A 20,901-nucleotide genomic window follows, 5' to 3' on the forward strand; every position below is an offset into this window, starting at 1 on the left:
CTTGGAAACCAGACCCAGATGTCTTCTTTAAGTCAGTACTCAGTGTAGGTTAGGCTGAATAGGATAGCAACTGTATATCCTTGTACTATTTTATAAAATGTCCAATGGGCCCCCTCGTCACCCCAAGTCATTGAACGTATAAAGATGGGGAATAAGTGGCAATTTCCAATGTGCATTGCACAATTGTGAATAAATATCTTGTGTAGATAAATAACCATGAGTAGATATGATAATTTGCTAAACAAATTGAGATCCAAGATTTTTTTCCTTCCATGTAAGTATACTTACAAATGTTGTCCTGTAGAACTCATTGGACTTGTCTCCAAGCAAGATAGGAATTCCTTTGAGGACCAAGGTGCGCTGGGCTATCACATCTGATGTCTAAAGATACAGAGACAATAAAGGTTAAAACATTCACAAGACACAAACTAAACATCCCAACAGAACAAAGTGTAAGTCTGGTTGAACAGGATTCCTCAAAATACCACTTGTCTGCTATACAATAACTTTACAGCCCATACAACAAAGAAAAGGAGGGTAACCATTATGTCTGTGGCTGCCCTTAAAGGTTGTATCAGCAATGGTGGGGTAACGTAACTTCTGTTGACGTTCAAACAAAACAGAGCTAGCTCACTACTCCCGCCCCCTCCCATCCGTGCAATCGATACTCTCCTGAATGTGCATCTCATCGGTTATTGGTTGGAACACTTTGTTTTGCCTTTGAGTGGTTGACAACACTTGTTGTTAGCAATTGTTTGTGTGCAGATCTCAGAGCCTAGGCTGCCTACAGAGATGCGTTTTTTTGACGGCCTGCTTATGTTTGGGCCTGTAATCGCTGATACAACCTTTAACTTTTCCATGGAAATGACTAAAACCAATAGGATCTTACAAGATACTGAAATCACCCTTGACAATATGTGAAGACATGTTATAAAATTCCTTACTACAAAGTTGATGTCCTGCATGAGTTCTGTCAGCTTCTGCCTAGCGGTCCCATTTCTTTCCTTGAACAGCTGCAAAAAACGCGGAATGAGCTGGTCCAGCGCCTCAAAGAAATCTCCCTCCAGATTCTTGCTTGCTACTCTGTTGAACTCAGCACACACCTGAAAAATATGTGGGTTGGGGGAAGCAGGGAAATATACATTAAACATGAGTTTGATCCACTAAATAACCTTAGACATAATTGAGCCTGAAATCATTATGACCACAGCATTCATTTATTCTTTGAAATAGAAGAATAAGCTTACCTGGCCTTTGGTGAAGAGAGCCGGCCATCAGTCGTTTGATCCATCATTTGCAGAATCATGAGTCCATTTGGTTTTTTCTTTTTCATTTCTTCAACTAGATTGTTTCTAATTGTTTCAAAGTTTGCTTCAGTTTTTTCTTTCGGGCATGTTTGGCAGGTAGTTGGCCTCGCCTCTTTTTGGTCGTTTGATATTTTTTGATGAATGATCTCCTCCCGGGTTGACCTTGCTTTTCTTACTGCCATTGATAGCAACGTCTTCCCACCCAGTCTTTCTTAATTTAGTACGAAAATTTCCCATCTTAAATTTGAAGCTGCTTTTCCAGCCATACCAGCCTGTTTGTGTCCCAGGTTCAGTAAGGCTTGGATGTTTAGAGATCAAGGCCTTTGCCACATCATTAAACTGCTCATCTGTAGGGTAAGCCTTGAAGGAATAAATGGCTTCCGCAATTTTTTCAAGGATGTCGTGCTTCATGTCGCGTGACGGACACAGCAGAGTACCATCTTTTAAGTAAGCAAGATCTGCTTGCCTCAATTTTTAATTCACGTCAACAGAACAATTTGGGACACAAGATATACCTCTTAAGTGTAACTAGCTGCCTGCCTCCAATGCTGTAGACTGATAGGGGAAAAACATCATTCAATTCAGTTAAGTGGGTGACCAAGAAGGTGGATACATGACCCCCACACAGTTCATATGCCCTAAGATGTTCGTCGTACCACGCTGTCATAAGCCTGCAGACAAACACAATGTTAGTGTTGATCACCACAATCTTTGTGGTCATTCTGAAATCTGGGAGCCCGGAACAAGAACCAACAGAAACCACAATGTCCACACTGTACTTAACGCTGTCTACGCATACAGAAGACGCCACAAGGACTGCTTTGCCGGGCATTCATTTCATAGAGTGAGTTCTGGATATTTTCTGGAAAAGAAGAAACCATCACCGACTTCACTTTGGTAATTTCGATGAATGGCTTAAAAAAGGAGGTGGCAGCTAGTTGGAATGATATCATCTTCTGATGCTTAACAGCTAAAGAGAGGGCTATGTTCTTGAAATTGTTGGTGTGACGCACTGCTTTTTTGAAAAACTTGTGTTTCCCTTCAAAGTGCATCGTCCACACATGAGATAGAGGTCCAAACATTTTAATAAGCCCAGTGTAATCTTCCACATAGTGGTGTTTAGGTCGTAGTCTTTTGTCAGGGAACACTTTGAAATGCACCTCTGTGTTCTGAAACTTTGCACCGCAGAAAGCACACGGACTCCTCTGTGAAGCCTACGGACAATGACCACTCCACTACATCTTTTAAGTGCATCAGAACTTCCCAAGTCTCATCGCCCTCTGGGATGAGATGGCCTATCAAGAGAGGTAGCAATTGAAGAAGTGCCCAATTTTCATGGCCATTTCCCCCAATTGTTCCCTTTGAGGCAAATGCACCCCTGCACCACTGCTCAGGAAAATTGGAGACCTGGCCCTGGTTGTGGATGGCTGCTCCATTTCCCCATCTACTGAGGTGCGCAACCTGGGTGTTATTCTGGACTCCACTCTCTCCTTCCGGTCTCACATCAACAATGTCACCAAGTCTGCTTTCTACCACCTCAGAAACACCTCACGACTCCGGCCTTAACTCACACCTTCAGTAACTGAGACACTCATCCACGCCTTCATCACCTCCCGTTTGGACTACTGCAATGGTGTCCTGTCTGGACTGCCCACCAAGGCCCTTAGCAGACTCCAGCATGTCCAGAACTCAGCTGCCAGGGTTTTAACCCACACAAAGCCCTGGCAGCATATCACTCCCATTCTCCAATAGCTCCACTGGTTGCCAGTTAAGTCACGCATTGCGTACAAGATCCTCCTGCTCACCTACAAATCTTTCCATGGACTCTCACCACAATACCTCACAGACCTCCTCCACCCCTACACTCAGTCACGCTCCCTGCGGTCCTCTAACAAGGACCTGCTGGCCACCCCCCGCACCAGGTTGCGGACTTTTGGGGGCAGGGCTTTCTCTGCCAACGCTCCCACACTCTGGAACAGTCTACCACTCCATGTCCGCTCTGCCCCGTCCCTGCCCATGTTCAAAAAGCACCTCAAAACACCTGCCCCCTCCCCCCATTGTAAAGCGACCTTGGGTACCATGAAAGGCGCTATATAAGTCCAAGTTATTATTATTAAATGTTTTCCCGATGACCTGAGGTTGATTCGTCTTATCAGAAAATGAATAAGGAAACTGTTTGATGGCCATATTTAAATTAAGAAGTGAGAAGTATCTTTTTGCAATCAATGCCTTTAAACACAACGCCAATTCAAAAGGAACAATGCCCTCCAAGAGATCATGCAAAAGGTCCGGTGGGAAACCATTAACAACATGAAAGTGTTCCAAGCTATCACTCAACAAGCAGCTTTTTTTAACACCATATTTTCGAGCCATGGTTTCATCCTGCAATACCTCTTACACCTGATGATCATGATTTTCTTTTGTTATTTGTTGGAATGCACCTGACTGCACTTCTGTGTGTTGTATTCCTTCCCGCGTGGCCATACAGAAACGACTAACTGTGAAGCTTTCAAAGAATCCTCCCAGAGTGAGCAGCAAGATTGTCTGCAGCATCAAATGATACAGTGCCTCTAATGTTCCTAACTGCTCACCATACACACCTTGACGCTCAAGAGAGACAACATCCTTAACAAGACAGCGAAGAATTTCATCATAGCCATATTCCTTAATGGCGTCAACCTTGCAAAGCAGTGCAAGCTGAATGGTATGAAGTGTGGAGCGATATTTTGGGTGTCAAGCACCCAGTAGATGGCACATAGCTTGTGCTTCTTTCTAGACGTTCCCAAGGGGTTTGACACCTCAAAATCATTGATGTACAAGAAAAGCGAAATTCTGAACTCTTCCTCAGACAAAAGAGAATTCTCTTTGAAAAGGGAACCGTCCCTGTGAGACCTGTATCCCTGTGACAAGCAGCTCCTCAGGCATTACTACAGAGAATTCCCTTAAAATGAATGATGCACGGTTGCTTACAGTTGATGGTGAACCTGGATTTCAGAAACACATTACTCTCAGTAGCTGCTCTTACTATCTCACTCACTAAAGTATCATCAACATCTCCACAATGCTGCTGCAGTACTCTTTGAACTGAGGATCACATCAAGGGCTGTGACTGCAAATACAATTGGTTGATCTGCTCCATCATATCTTGCAAGGCATGTTCAGTGACAGGGTTGTTTTAGGACATGTTAGAGTAGCCTACTACAGTATGCCCATTGCCAGCCACCCTGAGAAGTCAAAGGCGATTCAAAACAAGTCAGAAAAGTCGAGACCGGACCAATCGTCAAAATTTCGGTGTCCACCACTCTAGTTCATATAAAACAAACCAGAAAAGGGCCTTAAAGTGCTAAAAAACGGAATTTTCCTTTAAGAATTGATGACATTTTCGGAAAAAGAGCAGCTACATTATGTTCTAACTGTCTGTCCAAGTCACCCACATCTTCATCAACCTCAGAAACCTCCAACTCAACATCAACATCATTTACAAGTTCAACATCCAAATTACCAGCAGGTTCAGAAAGTACACTGTCTCTAATCTCAGAAACAATTTTGGGTTTGAATGGACTCTCATTTTGATGCTCTTTGCTTTTGTGCGCATTAAGGGTGGAATAAACATTACTCCGAAAGTTACTAGTTAGAGTAAAACTATTTGCTTTAACTTCAAATGTCTTCGCAAATGTGTGAAAAAATTGTTTTAAAAGTGCAAAGACATTCCCTATGAAGGCATGGGATAGCTGATGTACGAGCGTGGGACCCATGTTTCAGGCGATAATGCGAATACTGCGAATAGCCTCTCTTATCAGCACAAAAAGTGCAGTACTTACAGGTCCACTGCATCAGGGAGTTCGTTGCTTGACAAATTCTAGACAAGAGAAAGGATAATTTTAGCACCAGGCTCAATGAAATTAATATTGTAAACTACATTTGCCCAGACAAAATAAGTTGTGTTGATATGAAATAACATAAAATCAATGAATTTGAAAGCATTTCCTGTCCCATGATGAAAAGTATAGCTAGAACTAATGATCAAGCTGCAATAACATTCTAGTTAATAGCGAGGTCGAACAAATAATCATGATTCATTCCCTGTTTAACTGCTATACAGTGGGCAGTGCTTCGACTTGGCCAGCTTCCCTCGCGGTCCGTGCGCGGGATCACGCGACTTTAATTTGTATTTTCTTCCAGTGACGCTGCAACGACCGGCAGAGGTCTCAAGTGAGCAGGGTGTCTCGTAAAAAGAAATGGAGCTGGAAAACCCTACACAGACTTCACTACAGACTTTAGCAGACTGGTTTAGAAATAATTTAATAGCCAGAAATATGCCTGCCCTGCCCTAATAAAGAAATATTTGGTTAACGGCGAGTGAATCCCATTTGCAGCCGTAGAAGAAACGCAGGACAAATTAAACATTCTGGTTTTCTCCGAGTGCAACGATGATAAACAGACATCATTTGGACAAAATATAGAGCATATTAACCTCCGTTGCTCAGCCAAATGCCTTCCTGTTACGTCCTGTTATCACAGAGTTACAGGCGATAAACTATTTTTGATGGTCACAAGTTTACTTCATTAGCGTTTATTTCTTTGATTATTAAAGAGTGTTTTTCATTTAAAGGCTTGACTTCGTGCTTATTCAGAAGAGCATTTAGTGCTCTCCCCAATCCCAGACGTTCACATTGCATGTTTGTTTGTAATGGATGCAACCGCGAGATACGCTCGTCATAGGCGCCGATACCGTGGGTGCTCCATCTCTCGGGGACCCACTGAAAACATCGAGCACTCACGTGTGCCAGCTTACAGTCCCGGCTAAATGTACATTAATTTAAAATCAAACATCGCAGTTTATGTTAAATTCAGCATCTCTCATAATGTGATTGGATATGTTGCTGTCAATTTCCTTCTCCATATACTAACCACCAATGAGAGCGTCTCTCGTATGAAAATTCCTGACACTTCCCACCTGAAGAATTAACGCAAGGCTTTGTCGGGTCTTCACCCCCAAATGTTTAAAATGTATATAGCCCTGAATATCATTTTAAAAGTAGTCTGACAAAGCTTATCGTTTTGTGACACAGCTAAACACTGGTACCTCATAGAACGTTATAACATAGCCTAGGTGGTCGCAACTCACAAAAGTAAAGCAGATAGAAAGAACTCACGCAAATCTAGCCTACAACACGCAGACAGCTTCATGCGCAGGGGAGAGAGCGCGCTCGTGCACAGGTGCTTTATGATTGTTGGCTTCTGATGGTATCTTGCTAATTCACTGAACTGCATTAGGTGACACAAATGGTATTGCCTTTATCTTATAACTCCTTGTCTGAGCGACTACCAGGCCTATGGTTTTTAAAAGTCAGATGTTCCCTGACAAAGACATTTGAAAATTAAGAATGTTTATTGACTTGAAAAATACACTAATTTTTGCAAACTCCCTTCATTCAACCCTTGAAGACATTGCGGTCTGGTGCGCTATGTAGATCGTTTCTCGTACCATTTAATTTCTCAGAATTTAGGTCTACTAGGCCTACAATAACGTCATCACCAAATACATCTTTTATTTTTAGTTGATCAACCACAAAGAGTAGCATAGGCCTACTGTGCACAGTGCACTGACGACTGTAGCAGCCCAAGGTAACCAGTTGATGTAGATGAGAGGCAACCCCTTGCTTCAGATAGCCTGGACAACATGTTACCTGGGTGTTGCCTACGTTATTAATTAATGGTAGCCTACAATAGTTAATTGATTCGCATAACATATTAGTTGGCTCAAAGAGTAGGGAATCAGGATGGAGAGAGTCACGCGTGTGTTGCTTTTGCGGGATCGAATCCAGTTTAATGCTAGTTTTCAAAACATATATTTTTTTACATGTCTTTTGTCCGAGTGGCTGTAATGTAGCCGAGCGCTCATGACGTATGAAAAGCGACTTCAAACCGCCTAAAACAACTTGTTTGTAAATGTCTGACAACTGCTGCAGCGCATGCACGCGCAAGGAAACCTGTAGGTGGAGAAACCAGAAGGCACACAACACCGGAACGATTTTAAGGCTATTTCGCATAGGCTACTCAATGGTGCTATTTCACACGCATTATAGCGACCCCCACTCACCGGGGTTAGGTGGAAGGTGTTAATAGACGATTGGCGTAGCCTACAGTGGACTAGGGCTGTCAAAATTGCTCAAAAATGACGTTCGAATATCCCCTCTAAAATAAACACATGCATTCGAATATATTGGAATATCTAGGCTATATTATTTGCACTTTATGTCAGTGACGCGCATCATGTCATCTGTTTTTAACTTTTTGTATGGTTATTGCTTGACAGGGGGGATCCCAAGCAGCTTTCAGCCATAAGGCATTTCCTAATTCACCCGACACTGATATTCAAAATGTTGAAACTATTTCGGCATAGCCTAAGCAGTTTAATTAAATGTAATGTTAGTTGTAAACAAACGGGCTACTTGGTGAGGCTTGGCCTCACAGATGCGCTCGTGCCTTAAATGGGCCTATTAACTGACCGCCCGATTCACGTTGGCTGGGGGGCAGGGGGGGACCATCAGACATTTGTTCCCAAGGGTCTATGAATTGTTAATCCGGCCCTGCCCCCAACGAATGCAACTTTCCACCTCTGAGACAGCTGAAAAGAAGTCTAGAGGACTCCTAACTCACTAAGACCTACTTACTATAGGCTGCGCAAACCACAGGCCTTTTTTTGGGCAAGCCTGCATTCGCGGCAGGCCTTCTGTTGAAGAATTTTATATAAATCCTGCGCTAACAGTAATCCTCCTACCCCCCCGCTACCACAGCTGTGGATAGTGTGGCATGCTCACGCTTTATGTCTCCTTCTTGCAAACTAGGCCTATAGCCCAACCATTTACGTCTTCAAAAAATAACAACTTGCCAGATATGCCTTCATATCTTTGGGCTTCATTCAGCATTTTGTTCTTCCACTGGAAATGACTCTTTTACATTTGCTGCCTGCTGCATCCTTTCTGTTTTGTATTGTTTAGAAAATGTTTGGCGTCTTGAGTTAATGCATTAAACATTGTTTGCTGGTAACCAGCCACAAATAGCCTACAGATTCTTGCGTGCGTACATTCTCTATTCTCTCCAAAATGTGTCCGTTCTATAGGATGGCCAAGTGCGTAATTCTGCGGCATAAAGCAGATGTATTTGTTTATTGTACAGAAAAATAAAAATAACCTGTCAAGCAGTCAATTGACTACATTGCAGTCAATAAGTAGGGCAAATTACGAAACCAAAACGTGGGTTATAGTTGTCTAAGCCTCTGCTGTGAGGCCAGAGGCGAAACAAGCTCACAGCCGAACGAGTCATAGCACTGAAGGGAGAGGCAACTGGCATGTGATCTCCCCACGGGCCAATGGATGTACAAGTTTTCTCCTGTGCCTACGATATTTAATCCAGTGTTTTGTCAAGTTGCAAAAAATTGTTTTAACGAATTTTTATGATAGTATGAAGTACTTTTTGTATAGAGTACTATCTTAATTGCTTTATACTCAATACTTGACCAATGGCTATTGCATCTGTCTATTGAAAGTGAGAATGTGGCATGTGATCTACTGTGTAGGCTTCATAAAATAAAATAAACAGATTGCTAATGGCCTACAAGCTGATCTGGGGTGCGTTTCCCGTACTACGGAGGTTAGCTTTTTACTAACAGGATGCATCGTTCAACTAACCAACATGTAAGTTACGACTGTTTCCCAAAACTGTCGTACTTACATAGTACTGTAAGTTTGGACCATGATAGTTTCCAAACTTCAGTAGTCTGGACTAAGGTGGTTAATGACGTTTAGTAGCACGTGAACGGGCACCTGCACATACTTCTGTGGCGCATTGTGTTAAGGCCGGCAGATGACAGCCGCCGTTGCACAGCAGTTACCAATCCCCTGTCCAAGAGTTCGAATCTGGGTTAAGATTTTGACAAAAATATTGACATCGTTGTTTTACCTAAGTTTATCTTTTGTGCAGATCATATTATCAAAATCAGAATCAGCCTTCTTGACTTGGTTTGCGTAAACTAACAAGGACCCCCCCCCCCCCCCCCTCCATGAAAATCAAAGGCTACATAATCTCAGTTGACTCGTCAAAAAGTGCGCACCACCTTATTATTATCTGCAGGTGTGTTACTTTTACTTACAGAGGGTCCCCGTTAAGTTTGGACGGGTTCCTTCATGAATCACGCACCCCATTTTCTCAGCAGAAATGGCACAAACTGCAGTTGACACAAACAACCACAAGGTGTCACTTGGGTGCCACTACTATTTTTGATGCGACTGACTTACTGCTTCCATGACGCAGCTGGGGCACGGGAACTTAAATTGATCAGGGTAGTTTAAGCTTACACTTGACAAAACATTCTAATATGAAAATGTAGATGCAATTGTTGTAAAATGGTGCAGCTCCTTTAAGAAAGCACCGTGTGCAGGAATGGAGAGAGAGAAAGCGAGAGGGGATAGGCCTACAGTAGGCTATGTGTGTTAGAACTTGTGGAAAGCGTGTGGAAAAAGTATGTGCTGTTGAGACTGGAGCGAGTCATATTCAAAATAATGCAAAAAAAAGCAATTATCCTCATTCATTGCAACCAAAGCATGCCTGCTTGCCGACGTTCAAACGAAAAATATATCAAAGCACCTTTTGTGTTTGAATGTAGTACGAAAAAATGTTTAAACAGCTGGACAAATGATTTAGCTAACCTGTACACCAGCAATTGTTGAACATTTACCTGTACAAGTACATTGACAGTTAGCCCAGCCTAACAGCATGTTGTAGGCCTACTGTAGAAATTTCACTTAAATTGCAACCGCAACATGCCTGCTTGCCAACGTTCAAACGACAACGAAAAAGATAATAAAACAACAAGAGGGTTGAGTCTGAATGACACTGAGTTTTTAGACACGGAGTTTTTGTAGTTAAGAAATATTTTCGTATAAAAAATGGTCATTCTTCAATCTCCTTCACTGACGCCTATGGAAAAGGCTTAACGTCCCAAAACAACGATCAATTATCATCAAATTTCTCTCTCATATTGCTCCTCATAACCATCTATAAAAAAGTGTTTTTTCTTTTCTTTTTGAGCACATCCGAATCCCAGGACATAACGCACTGGACCTTATAATAGGCTCGAGATATAATTCCAAAGGGGGCAGATAGGGGCCACTGCACTTAAAACTTAAAAAGATGAAGCTTTCCGAACTTTGAAATTGCGATCAGTGACTGGGATCGGGTGAACGAAGGTTTTCTAAGTTGAACAGGCTATTAAAAACTATTTGCGCACCTCCATGTCACAGGAGAGACTGGGCTCTCCCTTCTATGAAAAAGACGTTAGTCTACCTGCAAACTGGCCTATGATTTCATTGCTGAGTTTGCAGCAAAGCAAGAAAATGTTTTTTTTCCTGAGTCAGGATATGGCGAGTCAGTGTCATTTATTTGTCCAATGTTAGCCTATAGATACAGACCAGTACATCTTATCAATAGTTTGAATGTCGTGTGTGTTTCTGCTCATTGACAAATAGGCCTACCGTTCAGCACAATTAATTCCCCCTGTTAAAGTGTTCGCCTTTGTTACACTATTTGGTTTCGTGATGTAGCCTATGATAAACACCATATGGCCAAATATGTGACTCAGCTAATGTTATAGGCTATACAATTGAATTTCCCCTCTTAAAGGCAAGCTGGTGTAGCTTATTAGACTAGGCTACTATTAAAATACACCACATGATTTCATGCACGTAAGTGAAAAGGGCCTTGCATCTGTCAAGTTCGCACAGGGCCTCACATCCCCTTGCGACGGCCCTGCAGCTCCTCCTAAGACAGCGAGGAAAAAGTTAAAATACGCGATAAACCCGGGAAAAGTTGACAGGTTTGTTTCGGTCCCGGTGATTATTTGTGAAATTGTGCAAACGACAGCCTTTTCAAGGCATTTCAAGGAAGGAGTCGTAGCATGCAAGCTCCCAAATTGACCCAGTAGCCTAAGGCATCAATAAATTGTTGGGACTGGGGTCATGCGTTTTTTCTCAATCACTTTGAAGGGTCATAGAAAAAATTCTTGCTGGCGAGGGAGGGTCACGTCTTTTTTGACTAACGCTCCCAAAACTCCTCCGGTAGCCCCTTAATTAAATAAATTCCCCTTCCAGTCCCTAATTGATTAATAGCCTAGGCCTACACCAGCCATTGTTGAACATTGACCTGTACAGGACATTGACAGTAGCCCAGCCTAACAAGCAAATGTTGCAAAATACATCAAAAGACGCAATTAATCAGAAATAAATAATGTAATCTGCATCGCTTTATTTAACAAACTGCAAGCAACAAGAGCATTGAGTTCGCTGTAAGGCCAAACCCAAGAGCAAAGCCTATCTGTTAAGGCAGTCGATAGGCTATATAACGAGCTGTGTGCCTGGAAAGACGATAGATGACGGCTCTGGTCATCCCATACCCTCCCCCCACTACCTGTAGCCTACCATTATGAAGGCCTGTAGCCTAAAACGACTCGTTGCCGTTTTGTGACATTAAGCTTTTTCACGTTAAGCCCCCCTCCCCCATCCCCTTCTTTCACAAGCAGTGGGGGAGCGCAGGGCACAAAGTAACACTTTTTGGTAGACAAAGGAGGGTTCTCCACGCTTCTGTCGTTTGGCCACAATCCGTTGCAACCAGGCCAGGACAGATATTTTAGAGAGGAGAGACGCCGGTGCAGCTCAGATGTCTTCTTAATTTTCTTTATTCTTCAGTAAAAGGTGCAGAACATTATTAAACTTTGACTAACATTTCGATGTGTCGATGTTTTTGACTAAGGAACATTGAAACGTTAGTCAAAGTTTAATAATGTTCTGCACCTTTTACTAAAGAATAAAGAAAATTAAGAAGACATCTGAGCTGCACCGGCGTCTCTCCTCTCTAACACTTTTTGGCTTTGGCTAAATATTTCTAAAATCATTTGATTTCATTTCATTTCATCATTTCACTAGTCACATGTTTTAACAAGCAACACTTGTTATTGAACTAATAACAGACGTGTGTCGAAAATTGACTTTATTTTCCATACGGAGAAATAACATATGCAGAGTCTAACCAAGGTCAATATTGCCAAAAAAGCCCTCAAACCTGAAAACACATGAGGCAAAAGTGCAAATAATCACAAAACTAACTAAACTAACACGCGCATATTTTTGTATTGCAATCATTGTAGCCTACAGTTGTAACAGTGCGTAACAGTCGTTTTACTCCCCGGATGCGCTCATTATAAAGAACGTTTAACGTGTCCCAAAAACAGCTATCAATTAATCACCAAACGTCTTATAAACAAGTATTGCCAATGATAACAATAGGCCTAGGCTTTTATATGACTCTGCTCCTGCCTAGATTCGAACTCAGAACTACCTGAAAGTTGCAGACCTGTTCTGGAAATCGTGCATTAACCCACTCGACCGTCAGACAACGCTATCTGCTTCGAGTAGGCCTATTGGGTAGGACTGTAGCCTACACTGGTTGCTGTGGCACAGTCTTGAGTGACCGAATTCGTTTTTCTTTGTCATATGAATGCTGTCATTTTGTTAACATTACTGTTAAGGAGATGTTGTAGGCAAAGTCTATATTTCAACCTCGTTAGTGTAGTAAAAAAAATCAGAACTATTCACAAGGTTTCTGGGCAGCATATTTATGTTCTGTTAGCAAGCGAACTTCTCATGACTACCGACAAAGTAGCCTACTGCCAGCTGACGAAGCTCTCATTTTAAAACATTACTGAGAGACAGACACTGTACAATCAAGAAATCGTGCCACTGAATCCAAAACTATGTTTAACATTATGTACAAGGCTTAGGCTACAGTGGACTAGCATGTTGCAGGGGCTGCTAAAAACACAGAGAAACGCACTGAAAACTCGGCCAATCACAGCCCTTGCTGTCGAATGCGCCGTCTGGTTCGACCGTGGAACTCCACAGCGGACTATGCTGCCCCCAAGCGGCTGCAGTTGTACTTACATTTCACCATTCACCATGATCGTGAATGAAGTGTCAATTTTTAACTGGGACCCACTGTACATGCACATGGCTGGAAATTGACTTTTAATTTATGTATTTTCTGCCTTGGGCATTTTAAAATATGGATGTATGGTGGTTAGAAGTGTAAATATCAATTAGAAACCTAAATATATTTATAATTATTAATTTGCAAACAAATAACTGGCGTCAGTGACGTCTTTGACATGAAGATCCATGGAACTATGCTTCTACTAGCATTCTACCACAGGTCGAGAGGTGTAGTTGTAACTACACAACTTTACGATAGTGGTTGCGAACGTTCGTTGCTACTATGGTTTTGGGAAACACTAACGTAGTGTAACGATGCATTGGACTATGTAAGTTCCAAATATGAAGGTCATTCTGCGGCATAAAGCAGATGTATTTGTTTATTGTACAGAAAAATAAAAATGACATGTCAAGCAGTCAATTGACTACATTACAGTCAAGAAGTAGGGCAAATTAATTTACGAAACCAAAACGTGGGTCATAGTTGTCTAAGCTTCTATAGCGTAGCCTGTTAAAAAAACGTCGCAGAAGCCTACCCAAGGCTACAGATTAATTCTGAACAGTTATTTCTCTACTGGCTCAATTATCACACCACTGTTTTGATTTGCGTAGTTACGTTAACCCAACACTGACAATAATGTAGACAGCAAATTTCGATTTCCGTTACCACCGTGTAACATTCCATATGTTATCTTAATACAGAGGAAGTAGATTGGAAACCAAATAGAATGTTCAAGCATTGTTTTTGTTTTTATTGTTGAAAGGGTCTATAGCCTTTCTGTGACAAGATGGCCACAGGTGATGCTGTTTGAAACTCTGCCATAAGACATCTAGCCTTTATTATGTATATCTACGCTCGTGCTTCCATGGTGGTTTCAGTTGGGCGTCTTCCTCCTTTAGCAACAAATAAGCGCTGAAATAGAGCGTGCGGCGTGCGGAGCGTGCGTAATGCAATCTAGGAGCAGTGATTCGCCAAAGCTCCCTTATTGCAGTCGCACACATTTCTTCTAAATATATTTTTTAGTAACGAGTAACGAAGATGCTTAGTGGAAATATAACAGAGTAAAAGTATACATTTTATCTAGGAAATGTAGTGGAGTAAAAGTGAAAGTTGACATAAATTTAAATAGCGAAGTAAAGTACAGATACATGAAATTTCTACTTAAGTACAGTAACGAAGTATTTGTACTCCGTTACATTACAACACTGCCCTTAATACGCAATCGTTTTTAAACATGTTACTTATGCCGGTGTTGGAGTCACGCCACAACTCCCATGATTTCTGTCCGACTTTGTAAATTTAGTTGCCGACTGTGAAATCAAATGGAAATCGTACAATGTAAGGCCAGCTTCAGTTGCATCAGAAGGTCATGGGTTTAAGGCTTGTCTGGCTCACACTTTGTTCAAATTCTCAAAGGTTCTATGCTGGGCTTCGGGGATCATATCTAAGATGCATTAAATTATGCAGAAATTCCTATTCTGAACCTATATGATGTTGGCACCCCATAAGATGAAAATATGAAAAGTATTTTGCATCGTTTTTGCAAGCAAAATAAAAATGTATGATAAAAATGCACAAACCGTCTTAAAGATATTAAACTTTAACTTGTTTAGTGACCTGGGGTCACTCAGCACCCCATTACACCCTAATGGCTCCAACATAGTTGGAATCATTTGTGCTTCATTTGTTTGTGCAGACAAAATAAACATTTTTGGGATGTCTTATGTTTATAAGGTTCAAAAGTACAAAGTCTTGGCTAGGTACATTTATTATGTGTTTTTTACATGGTTTGAAGACCTTTGAAAATAGGTTTTTGTGTAGTGTTTACACTTAGTTTTAATAAAAACTAATTTAATTACATTCACTTTACTCTCATGTTATTATTGTAGATGTTTTCTAGAATATAAAAATATGTGCCACTTTTGCATAGATGGTTTTAGGTAGATGAAATACTACAAAAGGTGTAGCAGACTGCCTCAAACTGTCTGAAAGGCCCGGGACCTCAGAGTGTTAAGAACGGGTTTTTTCAGTATGCTGGTGATGGCAGCAAGCTTGAGGGGGGAGTGGACAATGCCAGAGGCCAGAGTAGTGAGGGGAGGCAGGAATGTGGGGATCAGGTTAAGGGGATGGGCTGAGGGCTTCATGCTGGGGATTATGGAGGATACATCAGCTTCAGTGAATGAATAGAGTGAATGGGTTGCAGGGAGGGTGGAGAGTGCGGGGGGGGGGGGGGGGGCAGTGGATCAGTTGATTATGGATGTCGTCAATGGATGGTCATTAATTATTTGGAGCCTGTTTGTTGCTGCTGTTCAGCTTTATTTATGTATTATTATGTATTATTATTGTTATTATTATTATTATTAGAAAGTAGTAGTAGTAGTAGTAGTAGTAGTAGCAGTCTACAATTTATAATGGGAAGTTAACAGTAATCTTCTTGTGGTGTTGTTGAAGGGACTTCCGGACCCTGAGACAGTGTCATCTAGCATTCAGCAGATGTGGGCTTTGACTGAAGTCATGCAGTCCAATCAAACAACTGCATCTGTTGGCCGTTTTGATGTAAGTCTTACAAGATCTAAAACATATGCAATTTGTAGTAACCCTTCCCTGTACAGTCCCTTAATTATTAAGTAGTTACTTAAATACATGGTCAATTATTGTATATTCTTGGTTAATCATGTCAGGTAACATGAAGGTAAAAACAGAGAATTATTGGGTAATTACTACTTGTAATATGTAGATAAATACAGAGAAACTATATTGCGAATACCAGGAAAAACCTCCACTATAACCCATCAACTCTACTAAGAACCATGTACTTGTGAGCGGTTTAGGCTGGTAATAACTGTGTATTTTCTGTGAAAGAAGTCATGACATTTATGAGGGCAGGGATTTATGATGTCAACAGCTTAGGTTTAGTCATATTTACCCTGTAAAGGAAAATAGTTATTTCCAATAAATTGCTTGATCTTACAGCCTTTTATAATGGGTTTATTAAAGCGATGGTTCTGAGTAATTTCACCCTAGGGTCCTTTGCACCCTGACCCCGAGCCAAACACCCTCCCAGAACCTGTTTTCTCTTGGTCGAACCCTGGTCGAGTAGCGCTGTCAGAAACTAATGAGTTTCTGCAGTCGTCATGGTACCAACTTTTATCTCGTAAATTACCCCACTAATAATGCCCTGAATGGTACGAAACTTCTACAGTAGTACGACTATATGTTCTTTATTTATAAAATGAGGCATTGAAAAGTTTGTAAGTACACCAGGAGTTTATTTAAATAAAACTTGCTTGATGGATGCTACTATCTGCTACTATACCGCTGCGTCGACGTTACTTCTGTGATTTGGCAAAAGCCCGTAAAAGTCCTGGCAGGAAGTGATTAGATCAACGTCTTTTGGTAGGAAGCATGCATAAGGATGTAGATCCAGGAATGCACTAATATTTTGTTCGTAGTACCAGTTTGCAACAATTATTAGTTAACACTAAGTTGTAAACACTTCGGAAAAAAAAAAATATTAAAAACTGGATATACCAAAAAACGTTGATCTAATCACTTCCTGCCAGGACTTTTACGGGCTTTTGCCAAATCACAGAAGTAACGTCGACGCAGCGGTATAGTAGCAGATAGTAGCATCCATCAGGCAAGTTTTATTTAAATAAAGTCCTGGTGTAGCCTACTTAGAAACTTTTCAATGCCTCGTTTTATGAGTAAAGAACATAGTTGTACTACTGTAGAAGTTTCGTACCATTCAGGGCATTATTAGTGGGGTAATTTACGAGATAAAAGTTGGTACCATTACGACTGCAGAAACTCATTAGTTTCTGACAGCGCTACTCGACCAGGGTTCGACCAAGGGAAAACAGGTTCTGAGAGGGTGTTTGGCTCGGGGTCATGGTGCAAAGGACCCTAGGGTGAAATTACTCCGAACCATCGCAAGTTTTACCTACCTGGTACCAGCATCTACAGGAATAATTCGATCATGGTACATCTTAAATACTTGGTGCTTTTTGCCGATGGTTTTATGAAGTCATGTCTTTTCCATGGTATAGCCAGGGGCAGCCGTGGCCTACTGGTTAGCGCTTTGGACTTGTAACCGGAGGGTTGCCGGTTCGAACCCCAACCAGTATGGCTGAAGTGAAGTTGTAGAAATATATAAACAGTGGCTCTTACTTTGAAATGGAATTTAATGCCTTCTCATGCCTAATTTCCTATTTGTTGAGATAGATAGATAGATAGAACGGATGAACCAAAGAACATATATTGTTATTTACTTGTCTTATACACAAGTAAAGTTACCAGTCATAAGACATATATTTTCCTGTATGGTACCAGTCATTAGATATTTGTTTTCTGGTGTGTTTACAGGTGGATGGCTGCTATGACATTAACCTGCTATCTTACACATAGCACATGTATAAGATGGACATATATGGACTGTCATTCTTGCCGAAAAGGTATGAACACTCATTCCTGGACATAATGTACAGTTGGTAATGGATCAAATTTCAGTTTATTTTATCAAACGTGATGAAACTCTTCCATGAAAAGAAAATGCATGCTGCTGTTATGCACAGTCTTTGATGAAATCACAAGTCAAAGTATACAGCTTCTAATGTTGCCTTATTACAACATTTGTCTGTAAAACAATGCCATGTACTGTACATCAACATTCATGTAAAAAAAGAAACTAAGTTGGACTTAAAAATGCATTTCTTTAAGCATCGTTATTCAATGCCAGTGAAATGTAGTTCAGTACCGTCTTAAATATTTTTGTAAATATTTCTGTATACTCTATGTGTGTTTGAATACCTGAGGGACATATTTATTGCAGTTTCATATTTATTGGCCAAACATTGTGACAAAACATTTTTTGATCCATAAATATGGGTTACAAGCATTCTCTCTGTGTTATAAAGTCAAACCCTGTCCATTTGTGTATTAGTGATGTGACTAGATACCTTGTTAATTTTGTCAGCGAAAATATGAAAAAGAACTGTTTTATCATCTATATCTATAAAACAAGGACAGTTTGTCTGTATGTATATTTGTGTGTCTGTCTTCTCTCCAGTTGTTTGTTTAACTGACTTCACTCAGATCAGGTCATTCTCTGCCAGGTCATCATGCACATACACAAGCACAACTACCATACTAAATGTTATAGTTACTGTATCTACACTGTCCCGCACTGAATTCAAACTTGCACCCTCGGACAGTGGAGGTGGATGACTAACAATAACAGCAACAAAGTGGAAATGTGTGTTTAGGAATTATATTCAGGTATTAAGGTCATATTATGTTCATTTCATTCCGCTGGATACTGTCCCAGTCACACCAGGTTCTCCTCCAGCCACATACACTGTTCACTCTCCTAAAGCTCCCCTCACTCGTTCACACTCCCCAGTCTAGTAATGACCTGCACCTGTTCCCAATCAGCCTCACTCCCTACTTAAAGGAAAATTCCGGTTTTTAGCACTTTAAGGCCCTTTTCTGGTTTGTTTTGGATGAACTAGAGTGGTGGACACCGAAATTTTGACGATTGGTCCTGTCTCGACTTTTCTGACTCGTTTTTGAATCACCTATGACTTCTCAGGGTGGCTGGCAATGGGCATACTGTAGCAGGCTACTCAAACATGTCCTAAAACAACCCTTAACGTTCGTTTTCAAAACTGAGTGGTTAGTGGTGTTCGTTGATGTTCCAAAACAAGTAGCGTAGCGAAATACAGTTTCTGTCATGTTTTATTTGGCATTTTGTAAAATCCCATTGATTTCTGTTGGAAGACTCATTGCACGTTGATATTAATGCACCACCGTCTATGCTTCAGGTTCAAACATTGAGCGGAAGTTTATACGCGGTTGTGAGGTCTCTGAATAAATAGTTCCACAATAGGCCTAGCAAATAAGACGGCTGGAAATCATACATTGCGCCGATATATAATATGCTTTTAATAGTCAACGAACTCCACTAACCACTCGGTGAGTTGCACAGTTTTGAAAACGAACGTTAAGGGTTGTTTTAGGACATGTTTGAGTAGTCTACTACAGTATGCTCATTGCCAGCCAATTTCGGTGTCCACCACTCTAGTTCATCCAAAACAAACCAGAAAAGGGCCTTAAAGTGCTAAAAACTGAAATTTTCCTTTAAAGCTTGTTTGAACTCTACCTCCCTGTCCTGAGTCTGTGGGCCGTGACAGATACATACCATTTGTTATTACAGTAGCCCAGATGGTTTCAACATTATGTCGTTTGACAATATGTTTTAGAGTCCTATTATGACTCGGTCCAATTCTATGGAAAATGTCTAAAAAACGTTTTGGGGCCAAATGTGAAGAAAAGTCTGTAGAGAGAATATTTCCAATAATTTTGGAATACTGATTACAGATATTTGTATTACCAACACTGTGCATTCTAAGCCTGCTAATTACTGTAGCACAATAACATAGGCCTCCATAGAGAAGACACTACATGAGAACAGGTAATATATAATATGTGTTATAATATATGTTATATGTATAGCGGGGGAAATAAGTATTGAACATGTCAACAATTTTTTCAGTAAGTATACTTCCAATGAGGCTATTTGCATGACATTTTCACCAGACATTAATATTAACTAAGGTAATCCACACATAAAAAAAATCCAAACACTAATGTCCATAAGTAGAGTAAATGAGTAAAAAAGTGGAATGGCACAGAGAAAAAGTATTGAACAACGCTAAGAAAAAGCAGTACACAAAATCAAGGAATGGCAAGGAACGAGCTGGAATGTATAAGTAGTTAGAGAGTAATTACCCCTACTATCTGTGCAAATTAATAGAAGTTGGGTTAGTACATATTGATGGGCTATAAAAAAGGTTTTTCGTTACCAAGGTGTCACACAAGAAACATTTCATGATTAAAGCAAAGAGCTCTCCCAAGACCTTTGCAGTCTTATTGTTGCAAAACATATCAATGGAACTGGTTACAGATGCATTTCAAAACTTAAGAATCATCCAGGAAGCTGTATTAGAGCCATTATCTGCAAGTGGAAGGAACATCACTGCATCATCAACCGGCCATGCACAGGATCTCCTCGCAAGATTTCTGACCAGGAAGTCTGAAGGATAGTCAGAAGAGTAGCCCAAGAGCCATGGACCACTCGGAGAAAGCTTCAGAAAGACTTGGACTAGGCAGCACGTACAATTTTTACAGAGAAAATCCTAGGTAATGCATTCCCCCACCATGACCTCTATGCACGCTCAACCCGCATGACTGTATTACTGAAGAAAAACATGTCGAAGCTCGTTGGACAAGCCTATGAAATACTGAGATAATGTGTTCTGGTCAGGCAAGACCAAAATTGAACTTTTTGGATGTTATACTACACACCATATTTGGAGGAGAAATGGCACTGTGCATCACCCTAAAATACCATAACAAAAGTGAGGTTTGGAGGTGGAGGCATCATGGTGTGGGGATGTTTTTCATCTCATGATAATGGCAGACTTCATGCAGTTGAAGGAATGATGAATGGAGTCATTTTGTTCTGGTAGGATCTTGCCATCCACCAGGA

The 20,901-nt window shown here is 40.9% G+C and overlaps 1 protein-coding gene and 1 long non-coding RNA gene across 3 annotated transcripts in view; one reads left to right on the forward strand and one right to left on the reverse strand.

Annotated features, from left to right (window-relative positions):
* Positions 1 to 18,394, forward strand: part of nicn1 (nicolin 1) — a 91,212-nt gene extending 72,818 nt beyond the window's left edge. For both annotated transcript variants that reach the window (XM_042090066.1, XM_042090065.1), the window contains exons 6-7: positions 15,804 to 15,908; positions 17,718 to 18,394. In XM_042090066.1, coding sequence (XP_041946000.1) covers positions 15,804 to 15,908; positions 17,718 to 17,759 — 147 coding nt within the window. In that variant the 3' untranslated portion in view covers positions 17,760 to 18,394. The remainder of the gene's footprint in view (positions 1 to 15,803; positions 15,909 to 17,717) is intronic.
* LOC121707472 lies at positions 293 to 1,280 on the reverse strand. Its single transcript, XR_006031334.1, has 3 exons — positions 1,248 to 1,280; positions 945 to 1,103; positions 293 to 381 (listed from the first exon to the last, which is right to left on the reverse strand). It is a non-coding gene; the product is annotated as an uncharacterized LOC121707472 (long non-coding RNA).
* Positions 18,395 to 20,901: the final 2,507 nt, after the last annotated feature.

Source organism: Alosa sapidissima, chromosome 4 (assembly GCF_018492685.1).
Source record: "Alosa sapidissima isolate fAloSap1 chromosome 4, fAloSap1.pri, whole genome shotgun sequence".
NCBI lineage: Eukaryota > Metazoa > Chordata > Actinopteri > Clupeiformes > Clupeidae > Alosa > Alosa sapidissima.